Raw genomic sequence first — 18,295 nt, forward strand, 5'->3', positions numbered from 1 at the left:
TAGCCTGTCGGGTTCACTCCACTATGTAGCCTGTCGGTTTTTTGGTAAGTTACTAATAAGCCTTATTAACTCCTGGAGAAAGTAACACTGAAAGCTTTTCCCCAGGCACTTCATCTCAGCACAGACATTGATCTTAAAATGGGTCTTAATAGTCTTAAAATCCCTTCACCAGGTTAATGTGTCTCACTAGTGGTATTTACTGATATCCATCATGTCTACAAGTTACATGACATAAGCCAGGTATTTTTATGAACACCCATAGTTTCAAAGCATTTTTCTACTTATTGGGTAATCAAGATTAAGAGTCTAATGGTCCATGCAGAACGGAAAACATGTGCAATGTACATGATGGAAGATTGATCATTGGAACAAGGGATTGTATTAAATGACATTCACAGAGACGAAATGCACAGTGTGCTTCACCAATCCATTTCACAACCAACTGATCATTTTATTTTTATTTGGTCCTTTCAATGTACAAATGGCAGACATCAGTAGTACTCATTGAGCATATTGTGGAGATGCTCTCCCCTTTGAATGTACTGAGAATGATTGTTCTCACAGTTGCATATCTTTTCAGAAACAACAATTCAGTGTCTATGTGACTGATATATATATTGTTCAGAACATAGTCCTATGCCTGTGTCTGACCGGTACTGATATCCGCTAGTAATATCCCTTTGATGTCATTTCTATGCAGATTTTTACACCCAAGAAATAGTTCTACTATAGAGCCCTAAGCCTTTGGTTAGACTGAGTTGAAGAGCAGCTTTGCCACTAACATCGATTTGCGTTCTCTTTAATGAGCTTTCAGCGTATGCCCATCATTGAGGATAAAACAGTAAGCTAAAGCAATCAATGATTCAAAGTGAAGAGAGCCTATTTACAAACATGAAAAGTCTTCTGTACAAGAAACCAGTCCAACTCCAACCCTACTGTTCCCATATTAAAAAAAGATAAAAAATATGATCCTGATCACAACTCCAAGCACGCCATGTCGTATCACAAATAATTAATTGGTGATAGAAAAAGTTGTAGTACAGGAGTCGAGATACTAGTCCTATTGATATTCAGAGCAAGAGGCTTATTTAGTCTGATACACATTTATCTTAAAGCAGGAAGCTCTGGTGCAATCCCAGTTTCACGGCTACTGGCAAAAGTATGAGGAGAATATCATCTTCAAAGAGATATACTGTACATCAATATTTTGTATCAGTGTGCCGGAAGACAAATCTCTGTTTATCTAGCCACTTCATCATTTAGCTAGTATTACATTACAGGCACAATCATGCTAGTCGACAGGCCCCTGGGGTTCTGACTATGTAATCCTTAGCAGAAGTCAGGTCAGCCTTTCATGGCCTTCTAATGTTTTTAAGTTTGGAGGGTTACTACTCTGGTAAAGCATGCCAGTGCCGAGAGATTTGGGATTCTGGTACAGGACCATTTGGGTCTCAGCTTCCTCTGAAGAGATTGGAGTTCGTAGTATGGGTGGGGGGGTAGGTCAGTGAGAGATAAGAGACTGGAGTTGGGTGGGGGGGTAGGTCAGTGAGAGATAAGAGATTGGAGTTGGGTGGGGGGGTAGGTCAGTGAGAGATAAGAGAGATTCCTGGGCCATGGTACACACAGTGCAGGTGTCAGTGGTACAGGTAGGCGTTGGGACTCTGGTAGAGGTACATGTAGGCATCACAGAAGAGGCGCTTAGCCACATCATCCATGTCTCTGGGCTGCAAGCAGGCGAGCTCCGGGAGGGGCATCTCCAGGTATCTGCCCACCTCTGGACACAGGCGCACCTCTGGGATGTTGTAGCCATCACTCTCCCCTACAAGACAAACACACATCACTCTCCCCTTCAAGACAAACACACATCACTCTCCCCTTCAAGACAAACACACATCACTCTCCCCTTCAAGACAAACTGTAGCCATCACTCTCCCCTACAAGACAAACACACATCACTCTCCCCTTCAAGACAAACGCACTGACTTCTCAAACTGAGACCACACCCACACACGCACACACATTTCCTGAGACTAGTATTTGGGTTAACTACAAAAGCTTGTTTTGCTTGCAGTCTCCGCTCCTCACCTTCTCTGTCGGACATGCTGTCAAAGAAGGCCCAGTCGGTGGTGTTTGGCCCGTACTTGAGGAAGGACACGTAATGGCTGGTGTCTATGCAGAGCACGGCAAACATCTCCATCACATCTCTGGGGGGAGCAACGGCTTGTGACCAGCCTTCAGGCACAAAGGAAGGACATGGTTTGTGGGACCGCCGGCTTGGATGCCTGTGCACCTAAACAATATATATATATATTACATGTTATCACATGCCAACGTCACACTACCAAATCCAGTGAATTATGAGAATAACAGCAACAAACCAAATGGAATTAGTGCATAATCAGTGCATACTGATCTCCCTCTCCTTAGGCTAAAAGTTCAAGTAGGCCCTCACTGAAAGACTGTCAATAATCACTTTTCAACCTTTTCACAGAAACCAGCTAGATTCACGGGAAACCCTCAGCTGGTTATTTTGGAACTTCTGCATTTCTAAAACATGTTCTGCTAAATGTCATTTTCAGTGACACTATGACATCGTGACACTCTTCATCCTCTCACTGGTTGGTGTGCATCACCTTCCTCATCTGTGCTAGCTGACGTTAATGGTTGTCTGGTACTGAGGCCAGGATTGTTTGATTATTGGTGAAAAGAAAAGAGAAAAACATGACTACCTGAGTGGAGCATGTCTGGCAGAAATATTTGAAGCCATTCCTGCTAAGAGCGGAATCTTTGAAGCACTCTTTGCACTCCTCACTAGCAAGGCCTCCACACAACAGGCACTGCTGAGGGACTAAAATCACACACACACACACACACACACACACACACACACACACACACACACACACACACACATACACACATTACAGACATGACATATGCATTTACATCAAGGTAGTATTGAAGTGGTTTGGGGCTGTACTCTGCACAGCAACACGTGTGAATGTGTTATGCGAGTGTGGACATGTGTGTGTGTGTGTACCCTCTGATAGAAGGCCAGTGATATCCAGCTCCAGAGAGGGAATGATCTTTGGAAACATCTTAAAGTTCTTCCCAAAGCGTGGCATCTGAAGGATCAGGCAGGAGGGGACCTGAAGGAACAGAGAGTACACACCAAGTTTTCAATACTTCACTGTGCTTTAAAGCCCTGGGAACTGACACAACCCAGACACGTAACTGCTTGAGTGCCATAGACATTAGATGAGCAACCGGATATTAAAGCTCATACTCTTCTGCTCTGAATGCCCCAAGAAGACATCATAGAGACACACACAATATAGCAAGTTAAAGAGTTACTTCAGCCAGTTTGAGATGACCGCTGTAGAATGACTGCTCAATCAGCTGCTGGACTGTGGGCAAGATCAGGTTGTGGGGTTCGTCCAGGAAGATCTGGTAGCAGTAACTGCTCTGTACTCTATTTCCTGAACAACTGCCCAGGAAAGAAAGAAAGAAAGAAAGCACACACTATGAAAATTAGTAATTGTGTAGTAGCATGTCTAGTAAGTAGTAACAAAGATCAAAGAAAGTTCACAGTACTCAGATGTATTTCAAAAGACACACACAGAGAAGGTCCAGGGATCTAGTCACTCAGCCCTGCCCCTGCTGAAATCCCTAAGTCAGACAATTCTCCAGTTTTGAACTTACAGTTTGATAGGTGGCTCCAGAGAGAGGATTTTATTCATGATTAGAGAGAGGAACTCCTCTGGATCTGCAAGAGATGGAAGAAAGATGTTTGATGGAGATCATTTCGAAACACTGTTAATGACTTCAGAATATATTAATCAAGTGCCTTGTATTAATATATACCTTGTATAAATCATGTACTCAGGTAAGCAGGAACATGGCTTTTCTGTGTTTCTGCGTGTGTGTAACTTAGAATATTAGGTGCCACTTAGTCTGCATTTTGTACAAGAGCATGTTTGGACCAGAGGTGATAAGAAGGGAACTGTGCTTCTTCCGACCTTGTGCAAAACTGCCATCCTTGCAAGACAGGGAGCCTCGGACGTCAGAGATCCACCACGTGGTTTTCCCTGCTGAACGCTAAACTTCTGTCTATATAAATCTTGTGCGATGTGTTTAATATTGCTTCACTTTCAGCCTTGTGCTGGGAGTGAGCCCGATTGCAATTGTTTTTTGTCTAATAAATGTACTTATATGCAGCTCCGGAGTCCTGAGGTAACTAGGGTGAATTTTCACCTAACACATGTTCACATATGTTCTTATATCATTTTGCTGCCATTTTAAGTGGCTTGGTCCTGCTCTAGCGCAAACTGTTATGAATGGTAACCCAGAACCCAGGGGTAAATCATAGAATCATTTCAGCTATTTCCAATTTATACTATTTAAATAGTTTTTTTCCTGTCTCAGGAATATATAGAACTGTATAGAACTCCATTTCTGTATGTCTTCTCACCTTTTTCGTCTGTGGTGAAGGTGGGACAGTATCCTCTCTCCTGGAGCTGCTTACGAAGCTTCATAACACTCCCAGCCTCTACAAAGCCTCTTCTACAAACACATAGAAATATTTAGACGAATACAGATGTTACTCTTAAATTCAGAGTACCGGTACTATTAAAGGAGGAGAATGAGCTATTAAGCTGTCATGGACAAGTTACAAACATTCAATATAATTTCCTGTTTAACACAGATGTTGCATCCCTATATTATATTTTCAGTGAACAGACAACTGATTGTGCTTTAGTTTGGCCCCTTTACAGTTGAACCGGATGCTCGACCCACAACCGAACCTTTCCCTGTAAGTCTCTGCACAACCCTGACCTGCGCAGCGGGTTGACGATGTCTAGCAGCAGTGTTCTCTGGATGGGCTGGTCCTTTGGGTCCGCAGGTTTGAACAGCAGAGAGTCCAGCACTGACGAACAGGAGAACAAACTGGAAACAAATCATATCCTTAGCAGTTACTAGCTTATAATAACAGGCAATGGTAATAATAAGGGTATATGTTGCATGGTACCAGTTATGGCTTTAAGGTTGATGGTTTTAAATGGGGTTAAATATCTGACCTGAAAAGTGCAGAGTCCATGTAGCAGGAGTTGCAGTGACCTTGAATACCCTTCATACGACCCACAAGCAGATGTTTCACATCCTCTGAGCTGATAGGAGGAACATTCTCACTCTCAGTGTCAGCATCACGGCCTTGTGCTAAAGAAGAGATGCCCCCATTGGATTTAAAGGCGGGCTGACATTTAACAGTTGCTTTAATAATAGTGGTACATGTGTGTGTGTGTGAGCAGTAGCAGTTGTGCTGGTCCTACTGGTTTGTTTGGGGATGGAGGAGATCAGTGTGTCCCCGGTGCCACTGTAAGGAGTGTCTGGGAAACAGGAGCTCATCTTCACAAACATGCCTTGCTTTGGCGGACACGTGAAATAACGCACTTCCTTGAATTGTCCATCAGACACTCCACTTTTGGTGTCCTGTAGCAAGAGAGGTGGAGCGGAGAGAAGAGATGAAGAGCAAACTGTCAAACTGTTCAACCTGAGAGACTTCACACTACAGAAGAACAGAAAACATGGTGTCATAATGATGTCATAATGATGTCATAATGATGTCTGTTGCTGTGAGTGGGTTTCTCTTCCTGTGTCTTCCTCTTCATCATCATCATTGTTTATTCAGGGAGAATTGACTTAGCACACGGCTCTTTTGCAGCAATGCCCTGATTGAGGCTACATAATACAACAATAAATAAACAAACCATAACAAAACAAAACAGACAAAATAAATAAACAAAACACATTAAACAACTCAGAAATTAAGTATAAATTTTTTTTTAAAAATTACATAAAAGTAAAAATAATTAAATCAGAGAATCATTTAAAACAACAGCATTGAGGCACATCTTCCCTTCACGTACCAGCTCCAGGCCCACTCTGGTCCCGTCTGATCCCGGCAGGTTTCCTATCCAGCGGACAGTCCCGTACACCGAGCCTTTCCCCAGATGCACTCTCACCCGGGAGTTCAAGCTGATGGAGCTGCTGTTTGCGGGCCCAGTGCCTGCGTCAGTGTCCATGAGTCCCATATCTAACAACACATGATCTCAAAATCATCACTACCCGCATATCCGTATAGTCACAGGAAGTATTTTCTACCAGAATAAAGCATATTTAAAGACCTTTATAGGGTCTGCTTGCAATGAAATTGAATGTTTGCTTAAATAATTCACTGAATTGATTTAAGTGTAGAACATATGAAGGATTGAACGCATACCTGAGGGGTGGAACTCCTCTTTCAGAACAAAGCCCAGGGGGACCGTGACTGAACCACCCTTCACTCCCTGCTCATCCTTGTCCTGAAGAGAAACAGTTACCTCTTTATTATTTCAAGCACTACTCTTCTACTATAATATATATATTATTATTATTATTATATATATTATTATTATATATAGAGCTATGTTAGAACGAATAACACAATAAACATCAAACAGTAGACCTACATATGGAAAACAACAGTTTCATATTTTGTTCTGCTATTAAGTAGATGTAAAATACATTTGCATAGCTAAATTATTAAATGTACATATGTAAGTTAGGTATTACTGAATAAAACTAAATTGCCACATAATGATTACACTACAAATGTACCAGCCATATCTGACTAAACAGAAAGTCAGAAAACATCAATTGAATAAATCACAAAGGAAGGCACCCTAGTTATTGAGAAAACCACAGGTGAGAGAAGTGCAGTGCAGGTGTGTGAATGACAGGTAAATAACATCCAAATAAGTAAACAGGTGAGAGAAGTGCAGGTGAGTGAATGACGGGTAAATAACATCCAAATGAGTAAACAGGTGAGAGAAGTGCAGTGCAGGTGAGTGAATGACAGGTAAATAACATCCAAATGAGTAAACAGCAGGATATGGCACTCTCCCAGCTCACTCACCGTGGAGATGAAGGCCAATGTCTCGCCATCAATCTCCTTCAGCTCCATCACCATGCCACGACGGGCTTGCGTTTCATTGTTTGGGAAGAAGATGACCCTGTCTCCTGCCTGCACAGGGGTCTCAGAGGCAGGCTTCACACATGAGAAGGGGACCCAGATTTCCCGAGCTCCGTCCTTCAGGAGGATGTTAAGATGTATGGTCACATTTCCGCAAGGAAAGTTCACAGAAAGATAAGATGCAACGTAGGCCTACTGTGCTTATGCCAACACCAATATATCCACCAACATCATCATACATGCACATACACACAAACACACGAAGGACACACACACACCTGCAGTTTAATCCTGAAGAATGTTCCAGAGATACAGTCAGGGAAGAGCATCCTACTCCTGCTGCCAATGTATTGAACTACGCCTTGATGCCACTTCCCCATATCCTCCACGAAAACAGAGCTACCCTCCTTCAAACCCGCTGCTGCTTCTAAGGCCGCTTTATTCAGGAAGGCGTCCAGTCTTTCCTCATCGGTGTCAAGAGCCTGTAGAAGTGCTGCCTCTACTTTAGACACCGGGTGCAACGAATCCACCTGCACCCTGTATTCCACCACAGACCCCAGCCACTTCACTGGTAACACTTTAGACTCCTGTGAAACTTCTTCTAAGTATCGGTTTTCTTTCATGTAGCAGATCCTGCCAGGGTAGATATAGCTTGGTATCCCCTCGCCTCTTTCAGTAATGATGAAAAAAAGGTCTTCCATGTCTAGTGTTACAACGGTACAGTAACTTCTGAAAGGCAGGAGAAGAGTCTGTTAAAGTAGCAAGATGTCAGTCCAGCGCGCTGGAGCAGCGTCCACACTGCTCGAACTTTGATATTTGATTTAGTTCCTCATGGATAACAACGAAACTGATTTTGACGAAGATAGGACTACAACCTATGACAGTCACCAGTAGACTACCCGCTTTACAGTCCTGTGTGAAAGTGGATATTTACAAAAGGCCTAACCTATTCAAACTCTGTATTTATCCATTTGCATATACAATTACCGTCGGAATGCTGTTAATGTATCGTCGTTGTTGTGGATCAACCTCAGCAGCCCGGAATTGTGACGGCAATTACTTTCATTTTTGCTCCGTCAGGTGGTGTCCGCCTACTTTCAGGATGTCTCACCAAATTCTTCTTCGGTGAAGTTACATTGACGCGATAGAAGCTTTCTTATCCAGCCCAACTGTCAAACATGGGAATTCCCCATTTCACAAATTTTCATTTGGAAAAACTTTTGACACAAGGCTACAACTATCAATTGTTTGTACATTGTGCGTTACATTGTGTTGAAGGACGCGTCTTCCTATGCTGTATAGGTTACAACAACTTTTCATATGTACAAAACGGTTTGTGTAGCTTGCTAGATTTTTGTTGACGTGAACGTCCCTCCTACACAAGTTGCATGGTCCAAATAACTCTGATTGGCTGCAGCAAGGCTACGTCACACGCATCCTATTGGTCTGTGGCTGATGACCGACGTTGTTTTGGCTTCAATTATGGAAGAACGGGAAGCATTAAAGAGGCAGATCGAACTATTACAAAGTAAGTAAGATGGAATGTTGACCACTTTAAAAGTATATTTGTATGATTTCAAAGCCTGAAATGACAGTGATTATATGCACGTATGTGTTTTATGTTTACACAGTGTTTTGGTTGAAAGAAACAACAGTAACCCTGCTTGCTTGCTAGCTAGCTAGCTAACTCTGCTGTCACTTGCAACGTGATGTACGCTTTGGAGTAAACTAGCTAACTAGCTAGCTTGCATAACTGTTTTATCCTAGCTCGCTTAGTACGTTGTTACATTTGTTTTTGCGGAAAGAAACATACCCCACACAATCAGTGATCTAACTGCTAACCTGTTGTTATCTAGTCATATAACGTTAACTTTAATAGAAGCGGGACGTGGTTAACAAACGATGGTTAATTTTAGCATTTAAAGGCCAATGATTACCTAGGCAGTTAGCTAGGTTAATATTAGCTAGGCTAACGTTACATTATTGTTACTTCAAACTGCCTATTCTCAGCAACTGTAGTTGTAGTGACAATATTAAACTGACGACTTGAACACCGAGGTCAATACAACCAATGTGTTCTTCATCCCTTATCCTTAGTCTTTTTATAGTTAACGCTAGCAAGGTAGCCATGTAATGTAGCTGATGTACTTTCAAAGATAGCTTGCTCTGTCTTTCATGCTTTCACTACTACATGTGATAATGTGTGTACCCATTCTATAAGTCTAAAATACGTAACGTTTTTCTTACCTTTCAACAAACCATACACAAAAAAGCTGTAGAAACACACTGTGAATTGCTGGTATTAGTGTATGAAGGATTCTCCTGTGAAGTCGAGCTTATTTAACACTTTTCATACACGTGTAGACTCAGAATAGAAAGAAAAAATACACGACAAATACATGACATGACTATATAAGATAAGAAGGAAATACGGTGAAATGGAATAAGATATTAGAAGGCATTATTATTATCTAAAAGGGGATAATGATACTGATTCTAAAATTAAAGTGTAACCGGTGTTTTGTATGCTTTTGTAAGAAGATACTGTTGTAGCAGACCTTAGTCCAAGTGGTAGGGAATTCCTGAGAGTGGAACTATAATGACAAGGCACCAAAGGCTGATTTAGGGTTAGGTAGGTATAGTGAGGGGACCTTTACTTGATGATCTAAGGGATCTGACTGGTGTGCATTCACTGAGCATGTCAGCAAGGTAGGGAGGAGCTCATCAATCAATTGTGTTCTAGTGGGAGCCAGTGAAGACAAGTCAAGATGGGAGTGATGTGTTTAAATCTTTTGGTTTTAGTTAATACTCTGGCTGCAGCATTCTGGATAAGCCGGAGTGTATTTAATACCCGTTTTGTCATTCCCCTCACTTTGACGAGGAACACAGTACACATTTGTGGACAGCAGATGCTAGGGGTTCAGGAACAGCACTGTGTGTTGTTAAACTGAGTATTGTTTGATTGGGAGGTTTCATTTGTTCTTTTCATGACTTGTTTTGCTTTGCACAGATCTCATCAGTAACCACAGCAGTGGCCAGAGCAGTGTCCAACAGAATGTTGCTCCAAGGAGTCTTGGCGCTGGGCACAACAGCGGACCTGTCAGTGGGCAGAGGACTGGACATCTCTCCAACCCAACTGTCCGCTCTCAACCGGACGCCACACGGCCAGCAGGGTCGTGGAAGAAGACCTACTCTCTCAATAACAAAAGCACGGCTGGTAGCGCAAGAGCTCCTGCAGCACAGCCGCACACTCGTGCGACCTCACACACATTGACCGGTTCAAAGACGCTCACGGCCCCACAGACGAGCACCACCTCTCGGACACACACATCGCTACTCAAGGGAGACTCTGCAGGAACTGTGACCCAAGCGAGTGTTCCCGTTTCCTTAAATCCCCCTCCTGCATCTAAAACTGTTACATCAGCTGCACACATTGAGATCAGACCTCAACTCCACCCTTCAGCCAATCCTCACATAGAATCTGATCCTCAGGCTCGACCATCATCTTCCTCCGTGAGCAATCTCCCCGCCAGCCTTGCTCCCTCTAGTCGACCCAAATCTGCCCCTCCTAGCCAACCAAAAGGGGACTCCAAAAAAACAAAGGCAGCTGTAGCTCCCTTGAAAAAGTCCCAGTACCGCTGGGTAAAGAGTCAGGAGACTGGCGTAAAGGCGTCCGAATTTCATCGGCAGGCCTCCTCCTCCTCCTCCTCCTCCTCCACAACATCACCTCGTCCACAGTCCTCTTTAAGGACTTTGCCTGTTACCAAGACCTCCCCAAAGACCGCCATCCTCCAGACTTCTTCCAGGAGTTCACCTGTTTCCTCAAAGAAGGCATCCACCCCCAGCACACAGAACTCCCAGCGATCACTCACTCCTTTAGGGCGACCACTCGCTCCCTTGGGGCGACCCAGGACTTCCAAATACACTTGGGTGTCACACTCCACCCACAGCACCGCGGCAGCTAAACTCACCCGGAAGCCCCTCTCGCCCCGCGTGCTTCAAGCCCCGCTGTGCCTCCCTGCCGTGGACGGGGCCAAAGCCCGGAAACTCCGCACCAAAGGTGGGACGAGTGCAGCTGCCGCCTCACAGACCCGCCTCAGCCGCTACAGCTGGAGGGCCGAGGGCAACAGCCCTGCCGCCAGGGGCTCCGTCTACCGCTGGAGCCCCCAAAAGGAGAGGGGGCTCAGAGCCGGGGCCATCTCTCCGAGCAGCTCCCCTGGGGCTTTTAAACTCAGGAGCAGGATGAAGATCATCAGGAAGAACTCCAGCAGGTGAGGACCTTCAGACGACCACCGCATGGTTTTCATAAGAGTAGCATTACTGTTGAAACGCTTGCCTCATGTGGATGCCAAAGTGTTGTGTGTGTGATGTCTTAATATAGTCTGTGGTTGTGAATACTGTGTTTCATACAGTAGTATGTGTGTGTGTGTGTGTGTGGGAATACTGTGTTTCATACCAGCTTGTAGCCTACTTTTGGGGTCTGTGCAAAAGTAATTGTGTTCAAATTGTGTCTGCAATATACATATAGAATACTTGTATGTATGTGTGTGTGAGTGTGTGTGTGTGTGTGTCAGGTGTACTGCCAGTGTTTTCCCACTAAGTGGCAGCACACGATTGATAATTGGTTCCTATGCATTTTCCCACACCACGCATATTCACACCTGTTGGTATGTCTCTCTGTAGTGGACTAACCTCCGAGTTCTCCCCAGGCAAACACAGGCCCCCGTGAAGATGCCTGTGAGGACTCCACCCAGCAGACGGCAAGGGAACTGGGCCCTGGTGTCCATCGGCAGGCACAAGCTCCGCCTCGTCAGCCCCGGCCGCTCCGCTCCAGGCCTCTACTTCTCAGGTACACGTCATCCCTCTTCCTTACTTCTTCCGATCTCACCTCCCTCAGTCTGCACTCCCTCTGTCTGACCTGGTCTCCTGACCTGCCATACCAGCTCCTGCCACTAGAGGGCATACGTGAGCTCTGTGCAGTGTGGGTGCACTTGTGGGAGTGTGTGTGTGTGTGAGCGTGTTAGAGAGAGGGGATGGGTGGGACTTAGTGAATTAATAGCCCAATCTGTCTGTGATTGCTCGTGAGCTGATTGCACTTCCTTTTACAACAAGAGCTCCTGATAACAGCTCTCCTATCAGAATCACCCGCTTCTCCCCCCCCCCCCCCCCCCCCCCTCCTCTTTCTCTCTCATTCAATCTCAGTGAATTTTACTGCCAATGCAAAAGGGTGTCTGCATGGCTCAAGTGTCTGGATGAAAAGGCGATGATAAACCCATTCGTGAGCAACACTGGTGTGTAAGTGCCAACTCGTATGAAATTGTATGAGCAAGCATCGTGTGTATGAGATTCTATTGTATGGATGACCGTTTGAATTCTGAGGGGGTCGATTCTCTCACACACACACACACACCCATACACTTCCACACACACTAAGAGAGAGAGAGAGAGAGAGAGAGACAAACACACATGGGTTTTGATCTCGGAATTTCTGCAGTCTGATATGAGCACTAGCTCTGTCTTCATATGTTTTTCCTCTATGTGCATTTTCTATATTGCTGTTTCAGCATTGCTGTCTTGGGTTTGAGGCCGGACTCCTGTTCTGCCCTGTTTTTCTACGGACGGTGCGTGTTTCGCGGTGCGCTGACCGGGGTCGCACTTGTCAGCAGGATCTGTAGTTTTGGATCGTTATGTTCTTTTTTTTTTTCCACAAAGCATCACAGATGTGTGTAGACTTATATATTCTCATCCTGTTCCAAATCTATGCACAAATCAGAGCTTGCATGATACTTTATTGTCTATTAGCTCTGATGTGTTTTTTGGCCAAGGCTCAAAAGCATTTAAATGTATGAACGTGGTACAAATGGGTTGAGTGTATTTGAGTTCTAGGAAGTGTAAATCAGGGATGAGGATGATACTGGGTCACAACAGGGTACGCAGTGATTCGTTTTCACTGGTCTAGGATGTGTGTGTGTCTGTGCATATTTTGGCAACAATCTGATTGGGTTTGATACAGCACCAGGGATGGCCTTTTTTCCTCTTATATCCTCTCTCTTCCTACTTTCCGCTTTCTCTCTCTCTCTCTGTCTGTCTGTCTGTCTGTCTGTCTGTCTGTCTGTCTCTCTCTCTCTCTCTCTCTCTCTCTCTCTCTCTCTCTCTCTCTCTCTCTCTGTCCTATCTGTGATAAAATGGCCAGTGCACAATGGTGTGTCAGTAGATAGCATGGAGCACGAGGAGCAGCTCACCATAAAGACCTCGTGGGATAAGGGTGTTCACCATAAAGACCTGTGGAACCGTAATGATGTGGGATCAGGGTGTTCAGGGTGTTCGCTGAAACCGTAACTGCCTCGTGTCACTAATGACTGGTCCCAGAAAATGTCTTTCTAATTGCTTTGGCGACGGGTTCACTCACTGTGTCTTGCATTCCTTCCCTTGTCTCATCTCTCGTTCCTCCATCCCTTCTTTGTTATTCCTCCGTTCTGTCGTCTTCTGTCCCTTCGCTGTGTAGGGAACCTCAAACTTCACTGCTACTTTGAAACCAGTAAGCTGTAGGTCCAATGGATAAAGGTGAAATTGATTCTTTTCTAGTCAATCCCATGAACTGAGCATGAGCAGACTGCTGATTTTAGCTTTGACTTAATGTTTTGTTTTCAAAGTAGTGTTGTACACAGATTTGATCAAATATAGGAAGGAAGCACCAGACCTTCATGATATATGCTAGGTAGACTGTCTGGCTTTGAATTAAAAAACGTGCTGATGGTTGCACTGGTAAATTTAACAAGCCCAGCCATAATATCTTGCAGTTCTCTCATAAATGTGTGGAAGTCAAATTCTCATAAAAGAATTTGACTAGTGCCGATCAGACATGTCAACATTTTTTTGTGCTGCGTGTGTGTGTCACACCTGCACTGCCTTGTTAAACCTGATCTCATTGTGGCTGTGTGGAGAGGGCAAGGCCTGTTTGTTGATTGAGTTAGTTTGAACCAGTAAATCAGATGAGCAACTCAGGTCAGTGGAGCCCAGAGCCCAGCAACACCACCCTACATGTGCTGAAACCCAGAGTGCAGGCTGCCATGGCTTTATTTGGTACGACACTCTCACACACACACACACACACACACACACAGACACACGTATACTCGTATTACTAAGTTCCTGCATCTCTGGGAATCCTGTTTACCCATAATTCCCCACCTCTACTGACAAAGAACCAATTCTGAGCCCCCCTTCTCTCTTTCCACATGCACATGGGTTCCACACCTCAGCCATGCTCACACCTCTCTGCGTAAACACACACGTGGCCTGCGAGGATGGGAACGCACGGGGCTGTATTTCCTCCGTGCGTCGCTCCACTTTCCACTACACGTGTCAGAGATCTGGTTTGTTGGTCTGGGTGGTCTCTGTTTGTTTTTCAGTGCATTCAGTGTTTTCCTGTCCCTCTCCAGGCGACAGCGCTGTCCTGGCTTACAGAGCCTGCCAGAATATCTCTGTCCGTGTAACTGGAGGGTGTCTAGGTGTGTGTGGTGTCTGTGTGTGTGTGTGTGTGTGTCTGTGTGTGTGTGTGTGTGAGTGTTTTTCAGTGTATTAAGTGTTTTCCTGTCCCTGTCCAGGCGACAGCGCTGCCCTGGCTTACAAAGCCTGCCAGAATATCTCTGTCCATGTAAGTGGAGGGTGTATTTGTGTGTGTCTGCGTGTGTGTGCGTGCGTGCGTGCGTGTGTGTGGCCAGTTCGGGTGCCTGTTTGTAAGGCACACGAGTAAACAGTCCCTGATATGCAGACCTCCTCCTCAACCTGCTGGTACTTAAATACACACACTGCCAATCTTCTCACCCTGTCTCACGCATAGGGTCTACACTGTAGCAGCTGCAGGAGGTGCACACACACACACACACACACTAATGCACACACAGAGACTAATACACTTGCACTAATACACACACACACTAATGCACACACATACACACACTAATACACACAGTCTCTCATTTGCCCCTTCCTTCTGTGGCATCATAACATTGAAGCTTTTATTGCCACGACGACAGCATGAAGGCACTTGAGCCTCTCTCTCTCTCTCTCTATCTATCTCTATCTGTGGTTAATGAGATGAAGTCTAATTGTAAACCATAATAACCCCAACCAAACCCAGCCGTTCACACCGAACCTTAAACCCAATACTTAAGACGCCCATAGAACCACGCCCTTAACCATGACCGTGCCTTAGCCATAATCCCTTCTCTGTTATGTGAAAGCTCAACTCTTTACCCGGACCATTAACCCCAGCCCATCACTTCCTTCATGATTTACTATGTCATTATTACCACTATTCTGTAACTCTACTTATTACAGTTTAGTGTGCTACGTTTGACTACTCATTATGTGATTGGGCACGCTTCGTAAGGGTTCTTATTATTCTGGTCATTTCTGGCGCCTTTTCAACTCTCACGGTTTTCACAATATCAATTTCATTGCCGTGCTAACAGGTGTGGCCTAATGCTGTGTAGTGTGCCTGTAAGCAGCTAATTGATAGGTTCACTGTTTATTTAGTTCTTTTTGGGAATTGCCCCTTTTTAATCGCTTATTTTCCCATTGAAAATGAATGGGGGGAAGTTGGAGGTCACTAGTGGCACGTTCAAGGATCATGGTTTGCCCAGTTGCAGTTGATTTTGTGCAACTGGTAACTTTAAATCCAAGCTCGAGTGTTGTATTAAGTGTTGAATTAAATTTGAGGACACTCCACAAAACGGCTTACATAACTACACAGGTTACGGCACGCAACAGCCGACTGCTACAGCGACGCAATCACATTAGCATTTTCTTGCGGAAATGCATCTTTAGTTTTTCGATTGAGCTTTGGGGTGAATTAAATTAGCTTCAGGCTAAATTGGGACTAAATTGTATTTTGCATCTAGTCATATCAGTATTTGTTAGTGAGTTAAAAGTTAGGGATAATATGCATGCCAAATCCATTTTGACCTGTAGCCTTATGAACTAAAGTAGCTCAATTAGAAAGCAATTGCCCAACAATTGGCTATTCATACCCAACTGTAAACAGGAACATGTCTTTTTATACAGCACATGGGCACATCTTTCAGCATAGAAATGTTAATATTTCGCCATAGTTTTCATCAATGAAATAGCAATGCACTTAAAGTCAGGGCCGTGCATCATGCCCCAGCAGGCCCCACCCGCTGCCCCCGCTGCCTGTTACAACACCTGACACCCAAACACCAGCTGCCCCAGGTTGGCATCACAAACAGACAAGCAGCTTGGCAACCACCTCTCTCTCGTTCTCTCTCTCGCTCTCTCTCTCTCGCTCTCTCACCTGCTCTCTTTCACTCTCTCTCTCTTGCTCTTCCATGCTGTCTCTCTTACACACACGCACACACACGTGCGCGCGCGCACACACACACACACACACACACATCATTTGATAGACATGTTTGTGGAGCGGTATCCATCTCCTTTTCTGGTTTGTTTATTTTAGTTTGCTTTTTTGCATCAATCGCTGCTTCACACCTCCTTCAGTTTCTGCCACTTCTGTTCACACCACGGCCCCTCCCTTCTCCTCTCCAGCTGATTCCTCCTCTCAGTATCTCAATTTCTTCCTACCACACTCGCCTCCTCTGTGTATTTTCCCTTTCTTTTGCAGCAATCCATCTATACTTCCTTTTCAGTCTTTTATAAAATGAATGTCGTTGTCAGAAATGGCTAGATAATTGTCATGCTGCATGTGTGCAGGACGTGGCTTTGTGTCAATTTTTTTGAAACAATTATACATACTCAGAATTCTTTTTTTGGTCACAGCCAAATTCATATCCTAAACTTTCACTCCCAGTTGTCCTTGAACTGGAAGTGGTGGGGAAGGAGTGTAGTGTATAGAGGATGGTGTCTGTCATGGGAAGCACAGTCTCAGAACTTTCAATGAACGTACTTGCTGCCATTATTGAAAGGGTCTTTAAGTAACATCATCAAGCTCAAAAAAGCTCTTGCGCTCTCTGGCCCCAAGAACATTTCTCATAGAAAAAGTGTGTGTGTGTGTGTGTGTGTCTGTGTGATATCTGTGGATGTATGTGTGATATCTGTGGATGTGTGTGTGCATGCGTGTGTACTGTACATGTCTGAATGCATTTGCGTGGGTAAGAGTCATTGAAACATATGTGTTGACAGATGTAATCCACACCCCTTAAGCCTGAAATATTAGACCCATGTCACTCTCTTCTCTCCCGGGGGGGGGGGGGGGGGGGGGTCATATGTCCACGGGGCTCTTTGTCATTCCCAAGACTCAAATAAATCAGAAATTCTAAGCAGGCCATGCCACCTCATTCTTTGAAAACACATTCCAGCAGCCATGCCAGGCTCTCTGCGGGCCACATACAGACCCATATATGCTGCAGACACACATCTAGTTGTAATTGATCGTATGTGCGTGTAGCAAAAGCTTCGATCCAAGTAAAGCTCTTTTGGCTCTTTTGATATGAACCAAAATGGCCTCTGGAAGGTGTGGGGCCTTGTGTTAGCTGTTAGCGTGCTAATAAGACCCAGGGTAAATATTTAATATTTCTCCAAGTAGTTTACATTTTCATGTTTTGTCAGCCGTGGGGCCGCCATTGTACACGCCAGTGTGTTGGAGGCCATCTCTTCCTCGCTCGTGGATCAAGGTTTCTTTTCACGGGTGTGTGCTTGTGCTTCAACTCGGTGATGTGGTTTTCTTGTGTGTACATTATCGTGGTGTAGTCAGTGTTCACTCAGAGTGCAGCCGAGGTCCGGCCTGGAAGATGTCTGCCTGAAGAACAGCCACTGCTGGTGCTCTCTCTGCCTGAAGAACAGCCTCTGCTGGTGCTCTTTCTGCCTGAAGAACAACCACTGCGGGTGCTCTTGCTAACAGCTCTGCTCTCTCTGCCTGAAGAACAGCCACTGCTGGTGCTCTTGCTAACAGCTCTGCGTTCTCTGCCTGTTGAACTAGAACTCCACGACTGTAAACCCATCCTTCTGCTTTCGATCCACCAACCGTGAAGAATCTCAGCTTTCAGGGAGAGCTCAACTCTCTGACCGCGTTTCACTCCTGACCTCTGACCCTGGCAGGGATGGGCTCTAACCTGACATTAGGGCTAGGGGTCAAAGGTCCCCAATCCACCCTGGGTTTATGCTTCGGGGGAGGGGGGACCAAGATTATGCTTCGGGGGGGGGGGGGGGGGGGGGGGGGGGCGGCTTGGGCAACTTCTCCATTTGGACTCCTGCCGTCACCGCTGATCACCACTTGAGCGCCGGCTATATTTATATCTTGGC

The 18,295-nt window shown here is 45.0% G+C and overlaps 2 protein-coding genes across 4 annotated transcripts in view; one reads left to right on the plus strand and one right to left on the minus strand.

Moving 5' to 3' along the window:
* Positions 1-426: 426 nt before the first annotated feature.
* Positions 427-10,014, minus strand: cyldl (cylindromatosis (turban tumor syndrome), like). Of its 3 annotated transcripts, none has more exons than XM_031574284.1 (15): positions 9,260-10,014; positions 7,291-7,741; positions 6,956-7,129; positions 6,281-6,362; positions 5,928-6,094; positions 5,331-5,490; positions 5,079-5,217; positions 4,837-4,947; positions 4,472-4,563; positions 3,703-3,766; positions 3,355-3,487; positions 3,041-3,149; positions 2,730-2,848; positions 2,086-2,290; positions 427-1,819 (listed from the first exon to the last, which is right to left on the minus strand). In XM_031574284.1, the coding sequence occupies exons 2-15, from the start codon at positions 7,711-7,713 to the stop codon at positions 1,635-1,637; spliced, it is 2,163 nt and encodes a 720-aa protein (XP_031430144.1). In that variant the 5' UTR covers positions 7,714-7,741; positions 9,260-10,014; the 3' UTR covers positions 427-1,634. The 3 variants fall into 3 exon arrangements, with proteins under 3 accessions (XP_031430144.1, XP_012691611.2, XP_031430145.1); XM_012836157.3 differs by lacking the exon at positions 9,260-10,014 and adding an exon at positions 8,000-8,323; XM_031574285.2 differs by lacking the exons at positions 427-1,819; positions 9,260-10,014 and adding an exon at positions 1,853-1,934 and having other exon boundaries at positions 7,291-8,323.
* zc3h3 (zinc finger CCCH-type containing 3) overlaps positions 8,358-18,295 on the plus strand; it is a 45,600-nt gene continuing 35,662 nt past the window's right edge. The window contains exons 1-3 of the mRNA XM_031574282.2: positions 8,358-8,540; positions 10,023-11,283; positions 11,722-11,861. Coding sequence (XP_031430142.1) covers positions 8,468-8,540; positions 10,023-11,283; positions 11,722-11,861 — 1,474 coding nt within the window. The 5' untranslated portion in view covers positions 8,358-8,467. The remainder of the gene's footprint in view (positions 8,541-10,022; positions 11,284-11,721; positions 11,862-18,295) is intronic.

The sequence above is a fragment of the Clupea harengus genome, chromosome 10 (assembly GCF_900700415.2).
Source record: "Clupea harengus chromosome 10, Ch_v2.0.2, whole genome shotgun sequence".
NCBI lineage: Eukaryota > Metazoa > Chordata > Actinopteri > Clupeiformes > Clupeidae > Clupea > Clupea harengus.